This window comes from Hyperolius riggenbachi, chromosome 11 (assembly GCF_040937935.1).
Source record: "Hyperolius riggenbachi isolate aHypRig1 chromosome 11, aHypRig1.pri, whole genome shotgun sequence".
NCBI lineage: Eukaryota > Metazoa > Chordata > Amphibia > Anura > Hyperoliidae > Hyperolius > Hyperolius riggenbachi.
In genome coordinates this window covers 230,483,029-230,505,206 of record NC_090656.1, presented here as the reverse complement: position 1 = coordinate 230,505,206, position 22,178 = coordinate 230,483,029, and the positions used below count along the sequence as shown (strand labels likewise).

At 46.2% G+C, this 22,178-nt stretch overlaps 1 protein-coding gene across 1 annotated transcript in view; it reads right to left on the bottom strand.

Moving 5' to 3' along the window:
- Positions 1–7,092: 7,092 nt before the first annotated feature.
- The window catches only part of CD82 (CD82 molecule), a 110,749-nt gene continuing 95,663 nt past the window's right edge, over positions 7,093–22,178 (bottom strand). Inside the window, exons 6-9 of the mRNA XM_068259674.1 lie at positions 15,717–15,824; positions 15,082–15,231; positions 14,746–14,829; positions 7,093–8,581 (exon numbers count right to left, since the gene is read on the bottom strand). Of these exons, the coding sequence (XP_068115775.1) occupies positions 8,504–8,581; positions 14,746–14,829; positions 15,082–15,231; positions 15,717–15,824 (420 nt within the window). The 3' untranslated portion in view covers positions 7,093–8,503. The remainder of the gene's footprint in view (positions 8,582–14,745; positions 14,830–15,081; positions 15,232–15,716; positions 15,825–22,178) is intronic.

The following is a 22,178-nucleotide window of genomic DNA, read 5'->3' as shown; positions in this document are numbered from 1 at the left end:
AGTAAAATAGATCTTGTTCCCCCGTCTCAGGTACACTTTGACAGTAGACAGTGAAATTAAAGGGAACCTGAGTAGGACGCGGTAAATGAGATACAATTAATTTCAAGTTGTCACAGCATTATGCAGATTTTGTATGTAAATTTATGCAGCTATAAGTGTGACTGGATTAGCTGCATGCTTGTTTCTGGTGTGATTCAGACACTACTGCAGCCAAATAGATCAGCAGGACTGCCAGGCAACTGGTATGGTTTAAAAGAAAATAAATATGTGTCGTGTCACAGGAGGATCAGCGCCCTGTCTCAGGAGGATCAGCGCCCTGTCTCAGGAGGATCAGCGACCTGTCTCAGGAGGATCAGCGACCTGTCTCAGGAGGATCAGCGACCTGTCTCAGGAGGATCAGCGACCTGTCTCAGGAGGATCAGCGACCTGTCTCAGGAGGATCAGCGACCTGTCTCAGGAGGATCAGCGACCTGTCTCAGGAGGATCAGCGACCTGTCTCAGGAGGATCAGCGACCTGTCTCAGGAGGATCAGCGACCTGTCTCAGGAGGATCAGCGACCTGTCTCAGGAGGATCAGCGCCCTGCCTCAGGAGGATCAGCGCCCTGCCTCAGGAGGATCAGCGCCCTGTCTCAGGAGGATCAGCGACCTGTCTCAGGAGGATCAGCGACCTGTCTCAGGAGGATCAGCGACCTGTCTCAGGAGGATCAGCGACCTGTCTCAGGAGGATCAGCGACCTGTCTCAGGAGGATCAGCGACCTGTCTCAGGAGGATCAGCGACCTGTCTCAGGAGGATCAGCGACCTGTCTCAGGAGGATCAGCGACCTGTCTCAGGAGGATCAGCGACCTGTCTCAGGAGGATCAGCGACCTGTCTCAGGAGGATCAGCGCCCTGCCTCAGGAGGATCAGCGCCCTGCCTCAGGAGGATCAGCGCCCTGCCTCAGGAGGATCAGCGCCCTGCCTCAGGAGGATCAGCGCCCTGCCTCAGGAGGATCAGCGCCCTGCCTCAGGAGGATCAGCGCCCTGCCTCAGGAGGATCAGCGCCCTGCCTCAGGAGGATCAGCGCCCTGCCTCAGGAGGATCAGCGCCCTGCCTCAGGAGGATCAGCGCCCTGCCTCAGGAGGATCAGCGCCCTGCCTCAGGAGGATCAGCGCCCTGCCTCAGGAGGATCAGCGCCCTGCCTCAGGAGGATCAGCGTCCTGCCTCAGGAGGATCAGCGTCCTGCCTCAGGAGGATCAGCGTCCTGCCTCAGGAGGATCAGCGTCGTGTCACAGGAGGATCAGCGTCGTGTCTCAGGAGGATCAATGATGTGTCACAGGAGGATTAGCGTCATGTCACAGGAGGATCAATGATGTGTAACAGTAGGATCAGTGTCGTGTCACAGGAGGATCAGTGATGTGTCACAGGAGGATCAGTGTCGTGTCACAGGAGGATTAGTGTCGTGTCACGGGGATTAGTGTCGTGTCACAGGGGGATTAGTGTCGTGTCCCTGGAGGATCAGTGTCGTGTCCCTGGAGGATCAGTGTCATGTCACAGGAGGATCAATGATGTGTCACAGGAGGATCAGTGATGTGTCACAAGAGGATCCAGGCTGTGTCACAGGAGGATCGCTGTGACCAATTTGCCCATTTCTTCACAGACAAAGTCTCCACTATAACATACCTCCCAAATTTTTGAGATGAGAAAAAGGGACACTTAAGCCACGCCCCTGTCACACCCCTGACCACGCCCTCACCACGCCTCTAGTCACGCATACCATAAAGATTTCATAAGAAACCTATGTTGTTTTATAATTCAAACCACACTGATCCTTTCTATCCTGGTTCATTTTCCTTCATAGTAACATTTTAAAATTAGTAACATATCAATTTAAAGGTTGGGAATAAAGTTTAGAGTCAATCAAACACATTTTTAGTATTGAAATATATATATATTTACATAGCTAGAGGGACAAAGTCCTGAAAAAGGGACAAATGAGGGTGAAAGAGGGACAGAGGAACAGGGCTCCCAAAAAGGGACTGTCCCTCTGAAAAAGGGACAGTTGGGAGCTATGACTATAAGGTCCGCCATCCAACTTACAGCATCTGAGCCTAATATAGCGCCGAAGACCATTAGCAGAGACAACGTAACACCTTGGTCAAACTTCAAAGAAATTGATGAAGAAGTCACATCAAGCATCCTCCTTCACCTCCGCCTAACTACAGTCTTTCCGCTAAAGTAGGACATCCTCCTAAAGTAAGGCCTAGTACATATTTCCAGCTTGCTCGAAATATCAGACCTACTCTTAAAATAAGCCCTAGTGGCTGAGGACGTCCCGTCCGTCTGAAAGTCCCCCCACCAGTTTGGCCCGCTCCCACTGTACCTCCTGCCTACCCCTCCAGAAAGCTGCACTGCCCGCTGACGTACAGGTACCTCTACTGCAGATCAGCGATGTAAACTGCTGATTCCCCCGCTGCCGCTTCTGGCTCCGTTCTGCCCTGCCTGCAGGCATTATTTTCAAACCGCAGATCAGCGGTAAAGTTTGGTTACGAAAGCTAGTTACACTGTAACAGCGCTTCCGCGTACAGGAAGTGACATCTGTTTACTTCCTGTACACGGAAGCGCTGGTACAGTGTAACAAGCTCTTTTCCCCACACTTTACCGATGATCTGCGGTTTGAAAGTTATGCCGGCAGGCAGGGCAGAACGGGCCAGAAGCAGCGGTGGGGGAATCAGCAGTTTACATCGCTGATCTGCAGTAGAGGTATGTTGGTGGGCAGTGCGACTTTCTGTAGGAGGGGGTCGGCAGAAGGTAAAGTGGACGTGGGGGTATCGGGGAGCACAAGAGGCAAATATATTTAAGACCTCCCCGAAAATAAGACATAGGACAAGTTTTGAGGGAAAAAAAAGAATATAAGACAGTGTCTTATTTTCTGGGGAAAGACGGTACCTGTGACCTGGATCCTGGCCCAACACAGTTCATGTTGAACTGCCCCGACCTGTTCGTACCGGTATTCCTCAAAATTGTTAACTGTTCCTTACAATCAGGGATATTTCCTGATTTAGGCCTCGTTCACATCAGGGCCGTTTCTGTGCGCTTTTTACAGCGCACTGCCCTGTGCGATCAGCAAGGTATTTATTTTCCCATGTAACTAAATGTAGCTGGTTCACATCTATGCGCTGCGCTGAGCAACGTTACAGAAACGTAGGGTTGTATGCATTTCTGTGCGTTGAGCTGGAAAGCGCACATCAATGCAAGTGAATGGGTGCGCTTTTTTAGCGCATAGAAGCGCGTACAAGCGCATGCGTTTTTTACTCCTAATTGGAGAAAAAAATACATTTACATACAAAAACAAAGTTTTATTGACAACTGCTGCTGGTACAACAAACAAAACGTGTTTTAAAGAAGCGCAGCGCAGCGCACAGAAACGCACACTAAAGCATGCGCAAAAGCGCATGCGTTTTTTACCACGCACTTTCACACGTTTTTCAGAGCAGCAGATGTGAACAAGGCCTCACTGAAGGAAGCAATCATCAGGCCTCTCCTCAAAAAACCCTCCCTAGACCCAGATGCAATGACCAGCTACAGACCTGTCTCTAACCTCCCCTTTCTGGGCAAGCTAATTGAAAAAGCTGCTTACCTCCAGCTAGAAGTCCTACAAAACAACAGTTATGACCCATTCCAGTCTGGCTTCAGGAAACACCACAGCACTGAAACTGCCCTCATCCAAATATGCAACCACCTGCTCATGGCAAGAGACAGAGGAGAGTGCTCGATCCTCAAACTGCTAGACCTTTCTGCTGCCTTTGATACAGTTGACCATGACATCTTGATAAACAGGCTACAGGAATACTGCGGCATTGATGGCATAGTTCTTCAGTGGTTCCAATCCTTCTTGAGTGGCAGAACCCACAAAGTGTCTACGCGGCCCTTCCTGTCCACCCCTGTATCACTTAAGTATGGGGTGCCCCAGGGCTCAATCCTCTCTCCTCTGCTTTTCACAATTTACATGTTACTGCTTGGAAAACTACTCCAAAAACATGGCCTGACATACCACTGCTATGCAGACGACACCCAACTATATCTTTCCTTCAAGCCTGGTGTGACAGACCCAACTCTAACTATAAACGCCTGCTTACGTGAACTACAGCAATGGATGAATGACAACTGTCTGAAACTAAATGCAGACAAAACTGAAGTCCTTCTAATTGGAGGGCAGAGCATGATAACAAAACAACTCAACTTGCAGTCTTCACCACTGGGATTAGGAGGCACGGATCTACGCAGCTCTGATCATGTGCATAGCCTGGGAGTTCTAATTGATGGAGAGTTAAACTTCAGAACTCAAATCTCTGCTTTGGTGAAATCATCCTATTTTCACCTGAAGAACATTGCAAAAATCAAGCACCTCATCCCCCCAGAAGATCTGTCAACCTTAGTCCATGCCTTCATCACATCCCGACTGGACTACTGCAATGCTCTACACTGGCCTTCCAAAAAAGGTCTTGCACCGCCTACAGCTGATACAGAATACTGCTGCCAGACTGCTAACCAACTCCGTCATTGCCACATAACGCCAGTCCTGCACTCCCTTCACTGGCTACCTATAGAATGGAGGGTCCTATTCAAGATCGGCCTACTGACATTTAAATCCCTGAATAATCTAGGCCCTGGATACATGAAAGATATGTTGCAGCTACGTAGCAATCCCCGCATTCTCAGATCCACAGGTTCTAATAATCTAGTCATACCCAGAGTCCACTTGGAATCTTTTGGTCCCAGAGCCTTCTGTCATGCTGCCCCTACGTTTTGGAACTCCTTACCTCAACAGATCAGGACAGCTCCATCCCTGGACGTGTTTAAATCCAGACTAAAAACCCACCTGTTCAGTTTGGCATTTGCAGAAATATAACTTTTGTTGTGTGAATAATTCATCCTACTACCAATTACTGAATCTGAGAGAGCCTAAGCACTTTGAGTCCTATGGGAGAAAAGTGCTATAGAAATGTTATTGTATTGTATATTGTATATCGTGTCACAGGAGGATCACCGCAGTATCACAGGAGGATCAGTGATGTGTCACAAGAGGATCCAGGCTGTGTTACAGGAGGATCAGTGTCGTGTCACAGGAGGATCAGTGTCGTGTCACAGGAGGATCAGTGTCGTGTCACAGGAGGATCAGTGTCGTGTCACAGGAGGATCAGTGATGTGTCACAGGAGGATCAGTGATGTGTCACAGGAGGATCAGTGATGTGTCACAGGAGGATCAGTGATGTGTCACAGGAGGATCAGTGATGTGTCACAGGAGGATCAGTGATGTGTCACAGGAGGATCAGTGATGTGTCACAGGAGGATCAGTGATGTGTCACAGGAGGATCAGTGTCGTGTTACAAGAGGATACAGGCTGTGTCACAGGAGGATTAGAGTCGTGTCACAGGATGCTCAGCGCAGTGTCACAGGATGCTCAGCGCAGTGTCACAGGAGGATCAGCGCAGTGTCACAGGAGGATCAGCGCAGTGTCACAGGAGGATCAGCGCAGTGTCACAGGAGGATCAGCGCAGTGTCACAGGAGGATCAGTGATGTGTCACAGGAGGATCAGTGATGTGTCACAAGAGGATACAGGCTGTGTCACAGGAGGATTAGAGTCGTGTCACAGGAGGATTAGAGTCGTGTCACAGGAGGATTAGAGTCGTGTCACAGGATGCTCAGCGCAGTGTCACAGGAGGATCAGCGCAGTGTCACAGGAGGATCAGCGCAGTGTCACAGGAGGATCAGCGCAGTGTCACAGGAGGATCAGCGCAGTGTCACAGGAGGATCAGCGCAGTGTCACAGGAGGATCAGCGCAGTGTCACAGGTGGATCAGCGCAGTGTTACAGGAGGATCAGCGCAGTGTTACAGGAGGATCAGTGTCGTGTCACAGGAGGATCAGTGATGTGTCACAGGAGGATCAGTGTCGTGTCACAGGAGGATCAGTGTCGTGTCACAGGAGGATCAGTGTCGTGTCACAGGAGGATCAGTGTCGTGTCACAGGAGGATCAGTGTCGTGTCACAGGAGGATCAGCGCAGTGTCACAGGAGGATCAGCGCAGTGTCACAGGAGGATCAGCGCAGTGTCACAGGAGGATCAGCGCAGTGTCACAGGAGGATCAGCGCAGTGCTACAGGAGGATCAGTGATGTGTCACAGGAGGATCAGTGTCGTGTCACAGGAGGATCAGTGTCATGTCACAGGAGGATCAGTGTCGTGTCACAGGAGGATCAGTGTCGTGTCACAGGAGGATCAGCGCAGTGTCACAGGAGGATCAGCGCAGTGTCACAGGAGGATCAGCGCAGTGTCACAGGAGGATCAGCGCAGTGTTACAGGAGGATCAGCGCAGTGTCACAGGAGGATCAGTGTCGTGTTACAGGAGGATCAGCGCAGTGTTACAGGAGGATCAGTGATGTGTCACAGGAGGATCAGTGTCGTGTCACAGGAGGATCAGCGCAGTGTCACAGGAGGATCAGCGCAGTGTCACAGGAGGATCAGCGCAGTGTCACAGGAGGATCAGCGCAGTGTCACAGGAGGATCAGCGCAGTGTCACAGGAGGATCAGCGCAGTGTCACAGGAGGATCAGCGCAGTGTCACAGGAGGATCAGCGCAGTGTTACAGGAGGATCAGCGCAGTGTTACAGGAGGATCAGTGATGTGTCACAGGAGGATCAGTGTCGTGTCACAGGAGGATCAGTGTCGTGTCACAGGAGGATCAGCGCAGTGTCACAGGAGGATCAGCGCAGTGTCACAGGAGGATCAGCGCAGTGTCACAGGAGGATCAGCGCAGTGTTACAGGAGGATCAGCGCAGTGTTACAGGAGGATCAGTGATGTGTCACAGGAGGATCAGTGTCATGTCACAGGAGGATCAGTGTCGTGTCACAGGAGGATCAGTGTCGTGTCACAGGAGGATCAGTGTCGTGTCACAGGAGGATCAGTGTCGTGTCACAGGAGGATCAGTGTCGTGTCACAGGAGGATCAGGGCAGTGTCACAGGAGGATCAGCGCAGTGTCACAGGAGGATCAGCGCAGTGTCACAGGAGGATCAGCGCAGTGTTACAGGAAGATCAATATAGGAAACAGACAAATAGTGGCTTCTACACATTTATTTACAACTATTTTTATACAGAAATAAAATGATCTATTTCCATAGCTGTAGCTTCCTTTTATCTTTGTACATATCACTATACAAACATTCATATCCAAAAATCAATCCCAGCAGGCTCTACGCCTGAGCCCCGGTAACAGCAGGTTCCCGACGCTGCGCTCCCGGAATATCTGAGCGATTGTGAGCTCCCAGGCCCAGAGTGTGAACGTCAGCCACAACCAGCGAGTGTCCCCCCTCCTGCACTGCAGCACGGTGAGAGCCCCCTGCTGGGTGCCTTCTCGCACTGCAGCTTGGCGAGGGCAGGTCTATGGGGGGCGTAGAGAGGATTGCAGCCCCGAGCACACACAAGCGCTCAGTGTAAGCCAGGAGAGAGTGTCAGACCTTAAAGAAGAGCTCCGAACAAAAAACACAAATTTATTTCTTAAAGTGTGCTGCATTATTGGGCAGGGCAAAATGGAGGCTTACTAACCTAACACTCTAAATCCGAACCCAAGACATTCCTGAGCTACTATTTATTCCGCTATTCAGCCATGTATTGATTACTGAGGTGGACCATTCAGTCAGACTCCTAACATTTCTGTCTTGCATGCAGTTTTCTTGCAAATTGTATGCACCTTAGAACTGAGCCAATCAAAACACTTCCTGCTATTCTGAGTGGCTCAGCTCCACGCCGAATGCATTTTGTATTAAATACAATTAGCCATTATTAGCATCTCAGCGACCATCATTGAGTCATTCGCGGCATCACGTCTTCGATGGCTTTTGGCGTGCAAAATGAGACTAGACGCCTTTGTGGTAGAAGCACGTCTTCGGGGATACGGGAGGCTGAAATCTGATCGCTAGCTTTTCTACCAAACAAAACTACATACGCAGGAGCCTATAATGACTGCTCAGTGCCGAACTCTGCGTTTCGCCTTCAGCTGGGACTTGTAGTCCGCCCGCCCAAGCCTGCCGCAGACATTTGAGTTTATTTAACATATTTAGCTTTACTAAATTCCTTTATAAACAAACAAAAAACAACGAAAAAGAACACTAAATAAACTAAAGTCAGAAAATTCTCAGAAAAAAAAAAAAATCCAGATTTTTCTCTTAGGTGATGTCACCTCTTAAAGGAACAGAAAGTCCATCAGGAAGTGAAGGTCTATAGCACCCTCACTATTGCCTACATCCAAATTGTACACAGGCTAGGCGTATATACATAGGGTGGGGGGTGGGTTATTTGTGTGTCTGTCCGCCTGTTTCTTCTGCATTGTGCTGGAGTAGGAAGGGGATTGGGGGTGTATTGGGTGATAGGTGGGATTGGAATGTTGGTGCTGGTGGTTGGGATTATTCGGTTGTCCGACCGCCTGTTTCTTCTGGGTTGTGCTCGGGGGGATGCAGAGAGATTGGGCAACTCAGTATTTTGGCACTTTGGTGTAGTCCTCGTTTTGGATATTTCGGCAGAGGCAAATAGACAGGATCAGCCCCATCAGCTGCGGAGGAAGAAGGAGAACGTTAAGGGTAAAGACACAAATCCATCGAGTTCAGCCAAAACCTTGCAAGGGCAATTTGTAGACACGCAAGTGATGGGTAAGATCAGATGATGAGTCACTCTCTGATTGGTTGGCCACACTCATGTGATCATACCTCACTTCTGCTGCCTGCACAGGCTTAAAGGACAGCCGAAGCAAGAGGGATACGGAGGCTGCCATATTTATTTCCCTTTAAAGCAAACCTCAAGTGAAAATAAACATATGAGATAATGAATGGTATGTGTAGTACAGCTAAGAAATAGAACATTAGTAGCAAAGAAAAGTCTCATATTGTTTTCCAGTACAGGAAGAGTTAAAAAAGAACTTCAGTTATCTATGCAAAAGAGCTTCTCTGAGGGCTCGTTCACATCTAGGGCGTTTTCAGCCTTTTTTCAAAGCAGTCGATTTTAAAAATCACCCACAAAATGCTTGTGCAATGATTCTCTATGAGAAGGTTCAAATCAGCGCGTTTCGTCCGCTTTGCGCTCCGCAAAGTGGCGCCTGTACCATTTTTGGGAAGATTTTGGTCCAATGGAAGGTATAGGAAGAGGGCTAAAGGCTCACAAAATCACTTTGTGTGGCAATTGCGTTCACAATTTTATCAATACATTGTACTTATTCTTTTCCGGGTCAAAGAGTTCACTTTCTGACTTGCGTCAGGGAGTGAATTACAAAATAGCTCTGCAAAAGTACTTTAGAAAAGCGCTTTTAAAAAAAAGCAGCGTGCAGGCAAGCACCAGAAGGTGCTTAAAGGGAACCAGAGATGAAGCACCCTCATGTATTTTACCATATATATCAGTGGGGACATTAGAGAAAACACCTACCCTGCTCTCTGTTTCATCCTCACTGCTCAGCCTGCTTGTTATCAGCCCTGATAAAATACCCGACTGAGCATTCAGTCTGGCTTTGCTCATGAATATTTATAGCTCAGTCTGTGTTCTCTGGTGTCTTTTCAAGCCCAAGCCTGCCCCCTTGTGGCTCTGCTCAGGAATCATTATAGCAAAGCAAGACTGAATGCTCAGTCAGGGATTTTATCAGGGCTGATAAGAAGCAGGCTGAACAGTTAAAAATGAAACAGACAACAGGGTAAGTGTTTTCTCTAATGTTCCCACTGATATATATGGTAAAGTACATGAGGGTGCTTCGTCTCTGGTTCTCTTTAAAAAAAATAGCGCAAAAATGCGATTTTAGATGTGAACAGAGCCTGAGATATTTGACCCAACTTGGGTGGAAGACAGTCCTGTTTTCTAAAGCATTTAAAAAGCCAAGAAACAGTGAAAGACAGCTTGATCTAATGTTTTACTGCAGGAATATTCAAAGGGTCATTATTACTGCTTTGATTTATAGCTTAAAAGTCAGAGTGTGGATTCTAAACTGCAACTGTGACAGTATGATGCAATGTTATAAAAAAAATGCCAAATACAGAAAATAAAAATATGAGACTATTTTCTTTGCTACTAATGTTCTATTCATTATCCATACTACAATAAGTTCTTTTTTTCCGCTTCAGGTTTGCTTTAAACAATGCACATTGCCTGGCTGTCCTGCCGATCCTGTGTCTCTAATACTTTTAGCCATAGCCCCTGAACAAGCATGCAGATCAGGTGCTGTGACTGAGGTGTGACTGGATTAGCTGCATGCTTGTTTCCGGTGTGTGATTCAGCCACTACTGCAGCCAAAGACATCAGCAGGACTGTCAGGCAACTAGCATGGTTTAATAGGAAATAAATATGGCAGCTTCCATATACCTCACACTTCAGGTGTCCTATAACAGAGAGGAGGAAGAAGAGAGGCATGATCACATGATCGAGGCCCGAGATGGCCAATGAGCTATGAATAACTCTAGCATGCATGCAAATACAATGCAAACTGGAGGCAGATTGGAACTGTGTCAAATCTACATTAAGAGGAAGTTTCATTTGTTTGTCACAATTCAACCTGCATACAATTTGTATGCAAATCATGGCTATCAGCATGTCATTAAAGCGGACCTGAACTCAGAACTTCCTCTCTGCTCTAAAAGGTAAGCATCAGCATAATAACCTTTAAAGGAAAACATTTCTTTGTTACAGCCGATACAAATCCTGCAATAAATCTGCAGTGTTTCTACTTCCTGCTTTCATGGAAGCAGACATATTGTTATCCTGTGTTTATAGATTAGCTGCTCTGCAGAGGCTGCCAGCTGATCGATCAAATTACAGTGGTGACTAGTCACAGATGAGGGGGGATTAGACAGGCTAAACTCTCTAAATACATACAGGGTGGATTTCTCTCAGTTTTCCTTCTGTCCTGTGCAAGAGTTCAGGTCCACTTTAACAGCATTCAATTCACTGAGCACAATAGCCAAGCATTTCGTGGGACAACTCACACTTCCTCAGGCATCAGTGCCTTTACAGCTGGCCATATAGGATTTTTACATTATAATAACCTTTCAAGCATAACAATAAATACAATAAAGCTGCAGTGTGTCTACTTCCTGATTTTATGGAAGCAGATATAGGGTTAACATCCTGTGTTTACAGATTAGCTGATCTGCAGAGGCTGCCAGCTGACACAGCTGAGAGATCAAATTACAGTTGTGATTAGTCACAGATGAAGGTTAACTAAACAGACTAAACTCTCTAAATACATACAGGGTACATCTCTCTCTGTTTTCCTTCTGTCCTGTGCAAGAGTTCAGACTACCCATCTTGCCCCCGTCCTGACCATTCATTACTACTCTCCCCACAGTTCCCTTTCCCCTCCTACATTGTGTCACCCAAAAGGATAGTGATTGTTTTAGGTGACTATCTGTAGTAATATTTAAGTGGGCACTGTAGTATCAGGGCTGCCATTGAGGGGTGCAGGTGGTACTCCAGGCCCAGGTGGAGTATAAGCCCTGAAGTGTACCTACCAGGGAGCCCCAGAGGTGAACCATGTATACAACATACAGATGTATTTATGCCATGTGTTATACATCTGACATGAACTTCTAATTTCCAGTCAAGCGGAAAAAAACAACAACAAAAAAACTGAGGCTAGCCTGCTAATCATCCTTCCTCCAGTAGATGGCGCTCTCAGCTCTGCTATCTGTAACATGTGGCCATTGTGAAAGTCAAAGAGCAGCGTCTACTAATCTGCATGTAAAGAGTACCTCCCCCACAGATGGGACTGTAACACTTTCCACGTGGCCAGGCTGGGATCCATCTTCATTACAACACAGTACTGTGAACAGCCCCATAGCATTGTATGGGCAGTGAGTTGACAAGCAGAATTATAACTGAGCACTGTGTACTAGGCCTTACAGTGCACAGCAGGGGTTGGGAACCTATGGCTCGGGAGCCGGATGTGGCTCTTTTGATAACTACATCTGGCTCACGGATGAATCAGTAGGGGTTGATTCATTAAGCTGCACTGTTCAAGCAGCACAGCTTAGTGTGGCAGCACAAGTAACATTTTCAAAGTACTGTAGTGCACACTACTGCTGTAGCATGTATTACTAACTGACTCACGCTACCCCCAAAACTAACAGCTGCTCCACTTGTCCCACTCTGGCGGGCCAGTAAAAAAGGGCGCATATAGCTAATGGACAAAAAGGGCGCCGCCATAGACTGCAATGCAAAATATCAGCTATTGGGCGCCCGACAGGAAAAAAGGGCGCCCGAGAAATAGCGTTTGCAGGGATCGTATTAACAAAAGTTTTCGTTTACAGAATAAGGTTTATTACAAATATCGTTTACAAGTTAGTTTTAACTTTGTGGTTTACTTATTTTTCCGTTTTTAAATTTCGCTTATAGGAGCTTTTATTTATTTTTCCATTTTTAAATTTCGCTTTCAGGGCTGTAACAAGTACATTTTCGCTTACACTTATTTTATCATTTAAAATTCGTTTTCATACATATAATGCATAAATATCGTTTTCAACCTTGTTCTATTGGAAATACGGCGCTTTTGGTATTAACTTTGTTTTTTCCACTTATAATGCGTTGATTATAGTTTGCTAATATATCGCTTTTAATATTACCGTTATTTTAAGATTTTTAATGCGTACGTGATTGCAAGGCTGTCTATTCTAATATATATATATACACACACACACACACACACACACACACATTCCTTTTTCTATTTATCTATTTATAATATTATTAATGTGTACATGATTTTAACGCTAATTATTCTATTACAAATATATACATTATTCTATTCATGTTATTTATACTTCACTATGTTATTTATAGTGAAGTATTTTAAGGATTAAATATATTATTGTTTATGTGTGTGCAAGGGTGTTTGTGCAGTGGGGAAGGTTAGGGTTAGGCACGACCAGGGGGATGGTTAGGGTTAGGCACCACCAGGGGAGATTTAGGAGAGATTTAGGGTTAGGCACCACCAAGGAGGTTTTAGGATTAGGCACCACCAGGGAGGTTTTAGGATTAGGCACCACCAGGGGGAGTCTTAGGGTTAGGCACCACCAGGAGGGGCGTTAAGCACCACCAGGGGGGGTGGTTAGGGTTAGGCAACCCCAGGGCCGTGGTTAGGGTTAGGCACCACCAGGGGGGTGGTTAGGGATAGGTACAGGGAGGGTTCAGTGTGAGAGTAGGGATAGGTATAGTTACAATACAATATTTGTAATATACACAATTAAATTATGTATATTTACACAAGGGGGGGGGGGGGTCTAGGGGTTAGGGATGGGGAGAGCCTACAGTTGGGTATAATTGCAGTAAAATACCTGTAAAATCTACCATTGCATTACTATGCTTAATACAAGTGTAAATATTGTTTTTGTTATAGACGCTATTTGACGTTTCATTTCCGAATTAGTTTGTTATAGACGGTATTTTGCCGTTTCATTTCTGTTTATTGAACCGATTTAGCACTATATTTTCGTTAATAAGCTATAAACGAAAAATATTGTTTTACATTACAACCTATAATTTCGGCTATATCCCGTGCCCTTTTTTCCAGGCGCCATTTTTTGATACACACCCACTCTGGACCCTGTCTGGTCCAGTGACTTTGTAGGATGAGATCCCTGCACTTTGACTGGCCCAATAGGCTGTCTGTCACTTGACAGGCAGCCTATTGGGCCAAAGTGCGGGGATCTCATCCTACAAAGTGAATCAACCCCCAAGTCAGCTAGCTAATTGTACAAGTTGTTAGTCGGTATTTCTCCTGTCTGGCTCCCGGGGAAATTGCTGATGTTGCTGAAACCCAAGAGAAGCTGAAGACGTGTCGGACACTTCCGCTGCCCGGTGGATCAACTCTCTACATATCACCATGGCAACAGGGACGTGAGCCCTACTGCCCCAGTTTAAAACATTGTATGGCTCTCACTGAATTACATTTTAAAATATGTTGCGTTTATGACTCTCTCAGCCAAAAAGGTTCCTGACCCCTGATGTACAAATTACTGTATAAGTGGCCTCTCTCCTCCTGCCTGACCTCAGTGCTAACTTCCTGTAGGACGCCTCAGGAGTGCGTCAATATAGAGGTCTCTGTCATAACTGACTGAACGTGCTGCATGCTGGTCCCAGTGATGGAACTAAGTAAAGGCAAACATTAGCGTGATGGACAGAACCGTGGAGCTTTTATTAAAAGGAAATAAATATAGCAGACCCTGTATTCCCCTCAGTACAAGTATCATTTATATTCCATTTCCAGGACTATATCCCTCCCACTCCATCAAGCTCCTCCTATTCACCTACCATACAAGGGAGGAGGGGCAAGTAGTGGGCTGGATCCTCCACCTTGTGCTGCTCCCCAGAATACTGCAATCACCCCCCTCAGCTCACATACTCCGGTTAATCCATGTCTCCTGCTATCCAATGGGAGGAGGTTATTAATGTCAGAAACAGCCACGCCCCTTACAGTGGGTGGAGAAGTGAGGATGCGGGCACGGGATATACCACTACTCCTTCTATATGGGGGTGGGTGTGGCTATGACACGCAGCTCTCCTCCAGGTCCATTTGGGACGCCTGGAGAGAATTCCAGAGATGGGATGGAGGGAGACGGAAGAGGAAAAATACACTAAATCATGTTGATAAACTTTAAGAAATTCGTTCAAATGTGAGCCAAGTCTTTTTTATACAATGAACGTAGAACATAATTCGAGTAACCATGTAAACATGGGTGGTCTTACCTCGATAACTGCCACGCCAACGCACACGCCCAGGATGATGCCCAGGTTGTCCTGCAGCCAGCCCTCCACCTGAGTCTCGCAGCCCTGAGAGGAGAGAGAGGCAATTAGTCAGGCGTGGTGGTTGCAAATCCATCAGCTGATCAAACTGAACACATGGTTCTCCAGGAGATCTCCTAGACATGACCATCACTACATAAGAGAAGAGATAATGCCCCTCTCATACATGCGACCGCAGCCCCTGAGGGGGCTCACACAAGCATCCACAACACAATGCTGTCCGAGTCAGACTATGCTGCATCTATCGCTGACACACCCATGCTGGGCAGATCAACTCACATTGGGGTAGAGGGCGGAGGTGGTGGCGGTGCAGAAACCGTAGGTGTCGTTTGAATTCTGGACACAGGAGCAGGGGTAGTAGTCTGTACGGTTGCCCACATTGTTGTTCTGAGTCCAGTTCTGGTAGCCGGTCCAACCACAGCAGTGCAGCTGCAAGCAAAATGCAAAGACAAGAATGAGAAACAAATTCAACAAACCACTGTATACATCCTACAGCGCCCCCCCCCCCCCCCCCCCGCCGACTAAAAGTGCCCATATATCTAGTGGCGCCTCTAGGGTCGGGGCTGTCTTTATTGATTGTGGCAAGGCATTTCGAAGGGTAGGGGCAGCATGACAGAAGGCTCTGGCTCCAAATGTCCTGAGTTGAACTCTGGGGGAGATTAAGTTATTGGATGCTTTTGATCTGAGGTTGTGGGAGTTGTGATGGAGTTGTATGGGCAGATCAACCAAGAGAAGATCTCTCGGAATCATTGAGTGCTCTATGGACTGTGGGGTAGACAGTGGTGCAGGCCAATCACCCGTGTCTGTTTCATGCCATTTCATATAAGATTTAGATACTGTTGGAAGAAGGACACATCTACGGCTATATATCTACAGATTGCTGATTGAGAAGTTTCAGCACTTGCAACACTCACTTGGTGCTGGATGTAGTCCCATGTCGTCTCTGCACTGGTGTTCTTGTCGTCCATCGGATCGTAGGTGACAATCAAGTCATTAATGATGGTTGACATCTCTTTTTTTAGCTGAAAGGAAACCGCAAAAAAAATAAATAAATCAGATATCACTAACAACAAAACATTTGTAAAGCGCTTTTCTCCCGTAGGACCCAATGTGCATAAGCTTGTCTCAGATCAGTACATAGTAATGTCTACAGGGGGGAAAGTTACGTGATTATATATACAAGACTAAACAGGTGGCTTCTCCGTTTCTATTTAAATGCCTCCAGGGTCAGAGCGGTCTTGATTGGGTGTGGCAAGGCATTCCAAAGGCTAGGGGCAGCATGACAGAAAGCTCTGGTTTAAAAGGTTTTAGTTGGACTTTGGAGATGGTCAAGTTAATGGATCCTGTTGATCTGAGGTTTTGGGAGGTGTGTCACAGTTGCAACAAATCCTTTAGGTATCCGGGGTCTAGGTCATGTAGGGATTTGAATGCCAATTTTGAAGAGGATTCTCCATTTTATGGGTAGCCAGTGTAGTGAGGAAATGATTGGTGTTATGTGGCAATGGCGGTTGGCTTGGTAACAGGCTTGTGGCAGCATTCTGTACTAGCTGCAGGCGGTGTAGGTGTTTAATTGGAAGGCCTGCATAGAGGGCATTGCAATAGTCCAGCCATGATTCGATGAAGGAAGGAACTAAAGTTGGAAGATCCTCTGAAGGAATGAGGTGCTTAATCCTTCCAATATTCCTTAGGTGAAAGAAGGAATGTTTCACAACAGCTGAAATCTGATTTCTGAAGTTTCATGTCACAATGGAACTGTGCACAGTCTGTGGCTATGCACAGAACAATCCAAGGTACGGAAGATATAACTGCAAACACAAGAACAGACACCCGGACACCGGGAGCCCGCTCTGGTGTGATATCGTCTTAAAAAGGTTTCTGGTGAAAAAGATCTAGTAGAAATATACTCACAAAGGTGGGTTGCTCAAACGAGGCAACCACTCGTATGTGCAGGTGAGGAAGTACCATCCCCACTCGGCCTTTACCACGATGTTCTTGGTCGCAACTCCAAAATGAAAATATACTCGATTCGCCTAAACGTGAGGCGTCGAAACCCTACTAAATAGGGTGTATCAGATAAATTTAGAAGACAGGAGGCGCCCAATTTGGAAAATAGCAGTACAGATTGACTAGGCTATTATAAGACAAACAAAAATGATAGTAAGCCAATTATAAAAATATAGTTTCATTTATTGGAAATGATCAGCACAGTGACAGCGCGTTTCTCGGCGTAAGCCGCTTCCTCAGGTCAAGTGTGTGCCGTCTGTGCGGCTATCGATAGGCGCTCCTGGATACAGATACCGCACAGCCGGCACACACTTGACCTGAGGAAGCGGCTTACGCCGAGAAACGCGTGGTCACTGTGCTGATCATTTCCAATAAATGAAACTATATTTTTATAATTGGCTTACTATCATTTTTATTGGTCTTATAATAGACTAGTCAATCTGTACTGCTATTTTCCAAATTGGGCGCCTCCTGTCTTCTAAATTTATCTAAGGAATGGAATTTAAGGAGGAGGAGGGATTATGGAATAATGATGGGGGAAAACAATAATTCCTCTATAGCTACTTTAAAGGATACCCGAGGTGACATGTGACATGATAAGATAGACATGTGTATGTACAGTGCCAATCACACAAATAACTATGCTGTGTTCCTTTTCTTCTCTCTCTGTCTGAAAGAGTTAAATATCAGGTATGTAAGTGACTGACTTAGTCCTGACTCAGACAGGAAGTGGCTACAGTGTGACCCTCATCGATAAGAAATTCCAACTATAAAACACTTTCCTAGCAGAAAATGGCATCTGAGAGCAGGACAGAGATAAAATGGGTCAATAGTTCATAGATTTTAGATTTTAGCTCTGGCATACCTTAATGAATGTGTCATTGAGCAAAAACAATAAAACAGTTAAAACTTAAAAAGTAGATTTAAACATAAAACAAAACTGGAATATCTTAAAAAGTCATTTTTAGGAGAAGGAAGACAGATACAATAGTTTATTTCATTAGTTTATTTTCTCCTCGGGTGTCCTTTAAGGGAGGCCCCCCGACAATCTCTAAAGATGACTATTGTAGAGAATAGCCTCTTCAATAAACAATCTCTCAATTCTTGTGTAAAGGACTTGATGCATTCTTTTTTTAATAAATAATGAAATATTTGTGTTCCTCTTTATTACTTTAGCTTACTAAATCATTTCAGAAGCGGTTTCCCTTCAGAATGTCCCGTTCCACGAGATTGCGTCACAGTGCACAGCGTTCTCCCATAGGGGGACATAAACCAACCATTGTGTGACACAAGGAAGTGACTTACATTCTGACAAAGGTGATATTGTCTCATGTGGAACTTTCAGAAAGTACATTAACAACAAGTGGAAGTATAAACTTCTGCCTCCGCTACAGGGGATGATTTATCAAACTTATTTTTGACTACAAAGGAACTATAACTCAGGACAGAACTTCATCACTATCAGTAGCTGATACCCCCTTTCCCAAGAGGAACCATTACCTTTTCTTGAATAGATCATCAGGGGGGTCTGTGTGGCTGATATTGTCATGAAATCCCTCCCACAGTGTGATGTCAGGGCCATGGCCATCAGTTTCCGGTCTGTGAACCTCGTTGCCTTGTGGGAAATAACTGCTGTCTGTGTGTGTATATAGGCCTATCACATTGCTTGTGGGTGTGTTTATAGATAATGAATGGCGCTGTATGCTTTTTTTCATGCCTGCCAGCAGTAAAGATCATTACCTGCAGGCTCAGGGTGGGTCAAGCAACATCAACCATTTACTTAGCGGGATTCAATAATTTCTTCATCTAGCTTCTATTTTGTAACTTTTCACATCGCAATGTATCGATTTATTTTTTACCCCTTCTACTATATTCCATTAAGGATCCTCAAAGAGGAGCTGTCAGCCATACTATCTCAGAACCCCCCCCCCCCCCCTATATAAGTAGATAAATACTTGATCTACATACATAACATATGTATTGCACTGTCCACTTTTTGATTTTAATGATTTTTCTATACTAAAAAAAAGAGAAAATGCTTCTTAGGATTCTCCATTTTAACTGTGTCTATCTTGAAGCCAATCCTGGTGTCATTTCCTCCCTTACTCTCTTCTGCCTGATTGTGTATGCATTGCCCGCCCTCCTCCCAGTCTTCAGACACTCCCACCCAGCTCTGCAATAAAAAGTGCATTGTCTCAGTATGAGAGATATTAGCCAATCAGAGAGGAACAGAGGTGTGGGAGGGGAAACCAGCAGGGGAAGAGGCTTCAGCCAATCAGGCTGCATTAGTTAAAGTGGAATTGTCACCATAAAAATCAAATTTCAACAGCAACTGGTCTAAGTGTATTAAAGGGGAACTGAAGAGAGAGGTATACAGAGGCTGCCATATTTATTTCCTTTTAATCAATACCAGTTGCCTGGCAGCCCTGCTGGTCTATTTCTCTGCAGTAGTATCTGATTAAAACCAGAAACAAGCATGCAGCTAGTCTTGTCAGATCAGACTTATAAGTCTGAAACACCTGATCTGCTGCATGCTTGTTCAGGGGCTATGGCTAATAGTATTAGAGGCATAGGATCAGCAGGGCTGCCAGGCAACTGGATTTGTCTAAAAGGAAATAAACATGACAGCCTCCATATACCTCTCGCTTCAGTTCCCCTTTAAGTGATAAAGATGCTAATCCTGCTGTTATGGTTTGGAGTTATCACATAACCAGGAGTACTGGCCCTTTAATTGCCATTGCTAAACAGTTGCATGCTGGGGGTCTTTTTTCCTATAATATATTCCTCCTCTTCCCTTTATTTCCCCCTGCTTCTAATGACATAAGACAGTGCACTTCCTAGTATAGACCTCAGTGGGAGTGTCTGAAGACTCTGGGAGGAGGGCGGATAACGAATACACAATTAGCAAGAGGAAAAGAAAAAAAAGAGTGAGGGAGGAAAGGATGTCAGGAGGTCAAATGTGACAAAGATGGAAACTGCCTAGAATAGGATTCTCTGCTTTTCCTTCATAAAATTAACAGGAATCATAATGTGGGCAGTGCAATACATCTGTTATGTAAGTAGAACTAGTATTTATCTACTTATAAATGTGTTTTTTATTTCTAGGTTAGCATGGGTGTCGCTTGTTCTTTAAGCCTGAGGGGAAAGTAAAGAAGTAAAAAAAAACAACCCAGCATGCCCTGTAACTTCGTTTGTGCGGCAACGTACCAAATAAGAGTCAAACTGGGGAATGATAATTTATCAACAAGAAAAGTAATAGTGATTTTAACTTTGGGATTGACTGGTTAGCATCCTTATTACTTGTTTACCAGATAAAAATAATTGATTTTGATGTTATGTCCGACAGTTACACTTTAAAGTACACCCAGTGGCGTCGCTGTCACTAGGCAACAATAAATTTTGGCCTAGAGCGCCGTGTGTGGCCGTGGGCGCTCTCTCGCCGCGTTGTGTGTGTTATTTTTTTTTTTTTTTTTAATTATCAGGTTGCGCAGCCGGCTGTGACAGGCAGCTCAGCCTGTCTCACCTACTGATCCGCCCCCTCCCTCTTCCAGGGCGAGCAGCCGCACGCTAGTCAGCTTTTACGTGCGGTGCCGCCGCCTACTGGTCCGCCCCCTCTTCCTCTCCAGCAGAGCGAGCGGCCGCACGCTAGTTTGTTTATACGTGCGGCGCCGCCCCTAACTCCGCCCCCCGCCTGTCACATATTCTGGAACGCATCGTGTGACCGAGAGTATACGAGTGTGTGTGACGGCGCACCAGGACCAGTGCCACCGCCGGCTGCGCTACACTGTGCAAACACACTATCTGCAGAGGCGACACCTCACAGTGAGTGCCCTCTGCTCTTGATAATTTCTTATATGCCCCCCTGGTTGGCCCTGAGTCCCCCCCCCCACCACCACCGCCAATAACACTTGGCAGGCAGTGGCTCCTCTAGGCTGCATACGCTGGCCAGCCTGGCCACATACGATTATTTCCCGGGTGAATGCTGGCCACATACGATTATTTCCTGGGGAACGCTACCACATTGAGAATATCTCCTGGTGAACGCTGGCCACATTGCGAATATTTCCTGGTGAACGCTGGCCACATTACGATTATTTCCCGGGTGAATGCTGGCCACATATGATTATTTCCTGGGGAACGCTGGCCACATACGATTATTTCCTGGGTAACGCTGCCACATACGATTATTTCCTGGTGAACGCTGGCCACATTACGATTATTTCCTGGTGAATGCTGGCCACATACGATTATTTCCTGGGGAACGCTGCCACATACGATTATTTCCTGGGGAACGCTGGCCGCATTACGATTATTTCCCCGGTGAACGCTGGCCACATACGATTATTTCCTGGTGAATGCTGGCCACATTACGATTATTTCCCGGGTGAATGCTGGCCACATATGATTATTTCCTGGGGAACGCTGGCCACATACGATTATTTCCTGGGTAACGCTGCCACATACGATTATTTCCTGGTGAACGCTGGCCACATTACGATTATTTCCTGGTGAATGCTGGCCACATACGATTATTTCCTGGGGAACGCTGCCACATACGATTATTTCCTGGGGAACGCTGGCCGCATTACGATTATTTCCCCGGTGAACGCTGGCCACATACGATTATTTCCTGGGGAACGCTGGCCACATATGATTATTTCCCCGGTGAACGCTGGCCACATACGATTATTTCCTGGTGAACGCTGGCCACATACGATTATTTCCTGGGGAACGCTGGCCACATACAATTATTTCCTGGGGAACGCTGCCACATACGATTATTTCCTGGTGAACGCTGGCCACATATGATTATTTCCCCGGTGAACGCTGGCCACATACGATTATTTCCTGGTGAACGCTGGCCACATACGATTATTTCCTGGGGAACGCTGGCCACATACGATTATTTCCTGGGGAACGCTGGCCACATACGATTATTTCCCCGGTGAACGCTGGCCACATACAATTATTTCCTGGGGAACGCTGGCCACATATGATTATTTCCCCGGTGAACGCTGGCCACATACGATTATTTCCTGGTGAATGCGGGCCACATTATGATTATTTCCTGGTGAACGCTGGCCACATACGATTATTTGCTGGGGAACGCTGCCACATACGATTATTTCCTGGGGAACGCTGGCCACATTACGATTATTTCCTGGGGAACGCTGCCACATACGATTATTTCCTGGTGAATGCTGGCCACATTATGATTATTTCCCGGGTGAATACGGGCCACATTATGATTATTTCCTGGTGAAAGCTGGCCACATACGATTATTTCCTGGGGAACGCTGCCACATACGATTATTTCCTGGGGAACGCTGGCCACATTACGATTATTTCCTGGGGAACGCTGCCACATACGA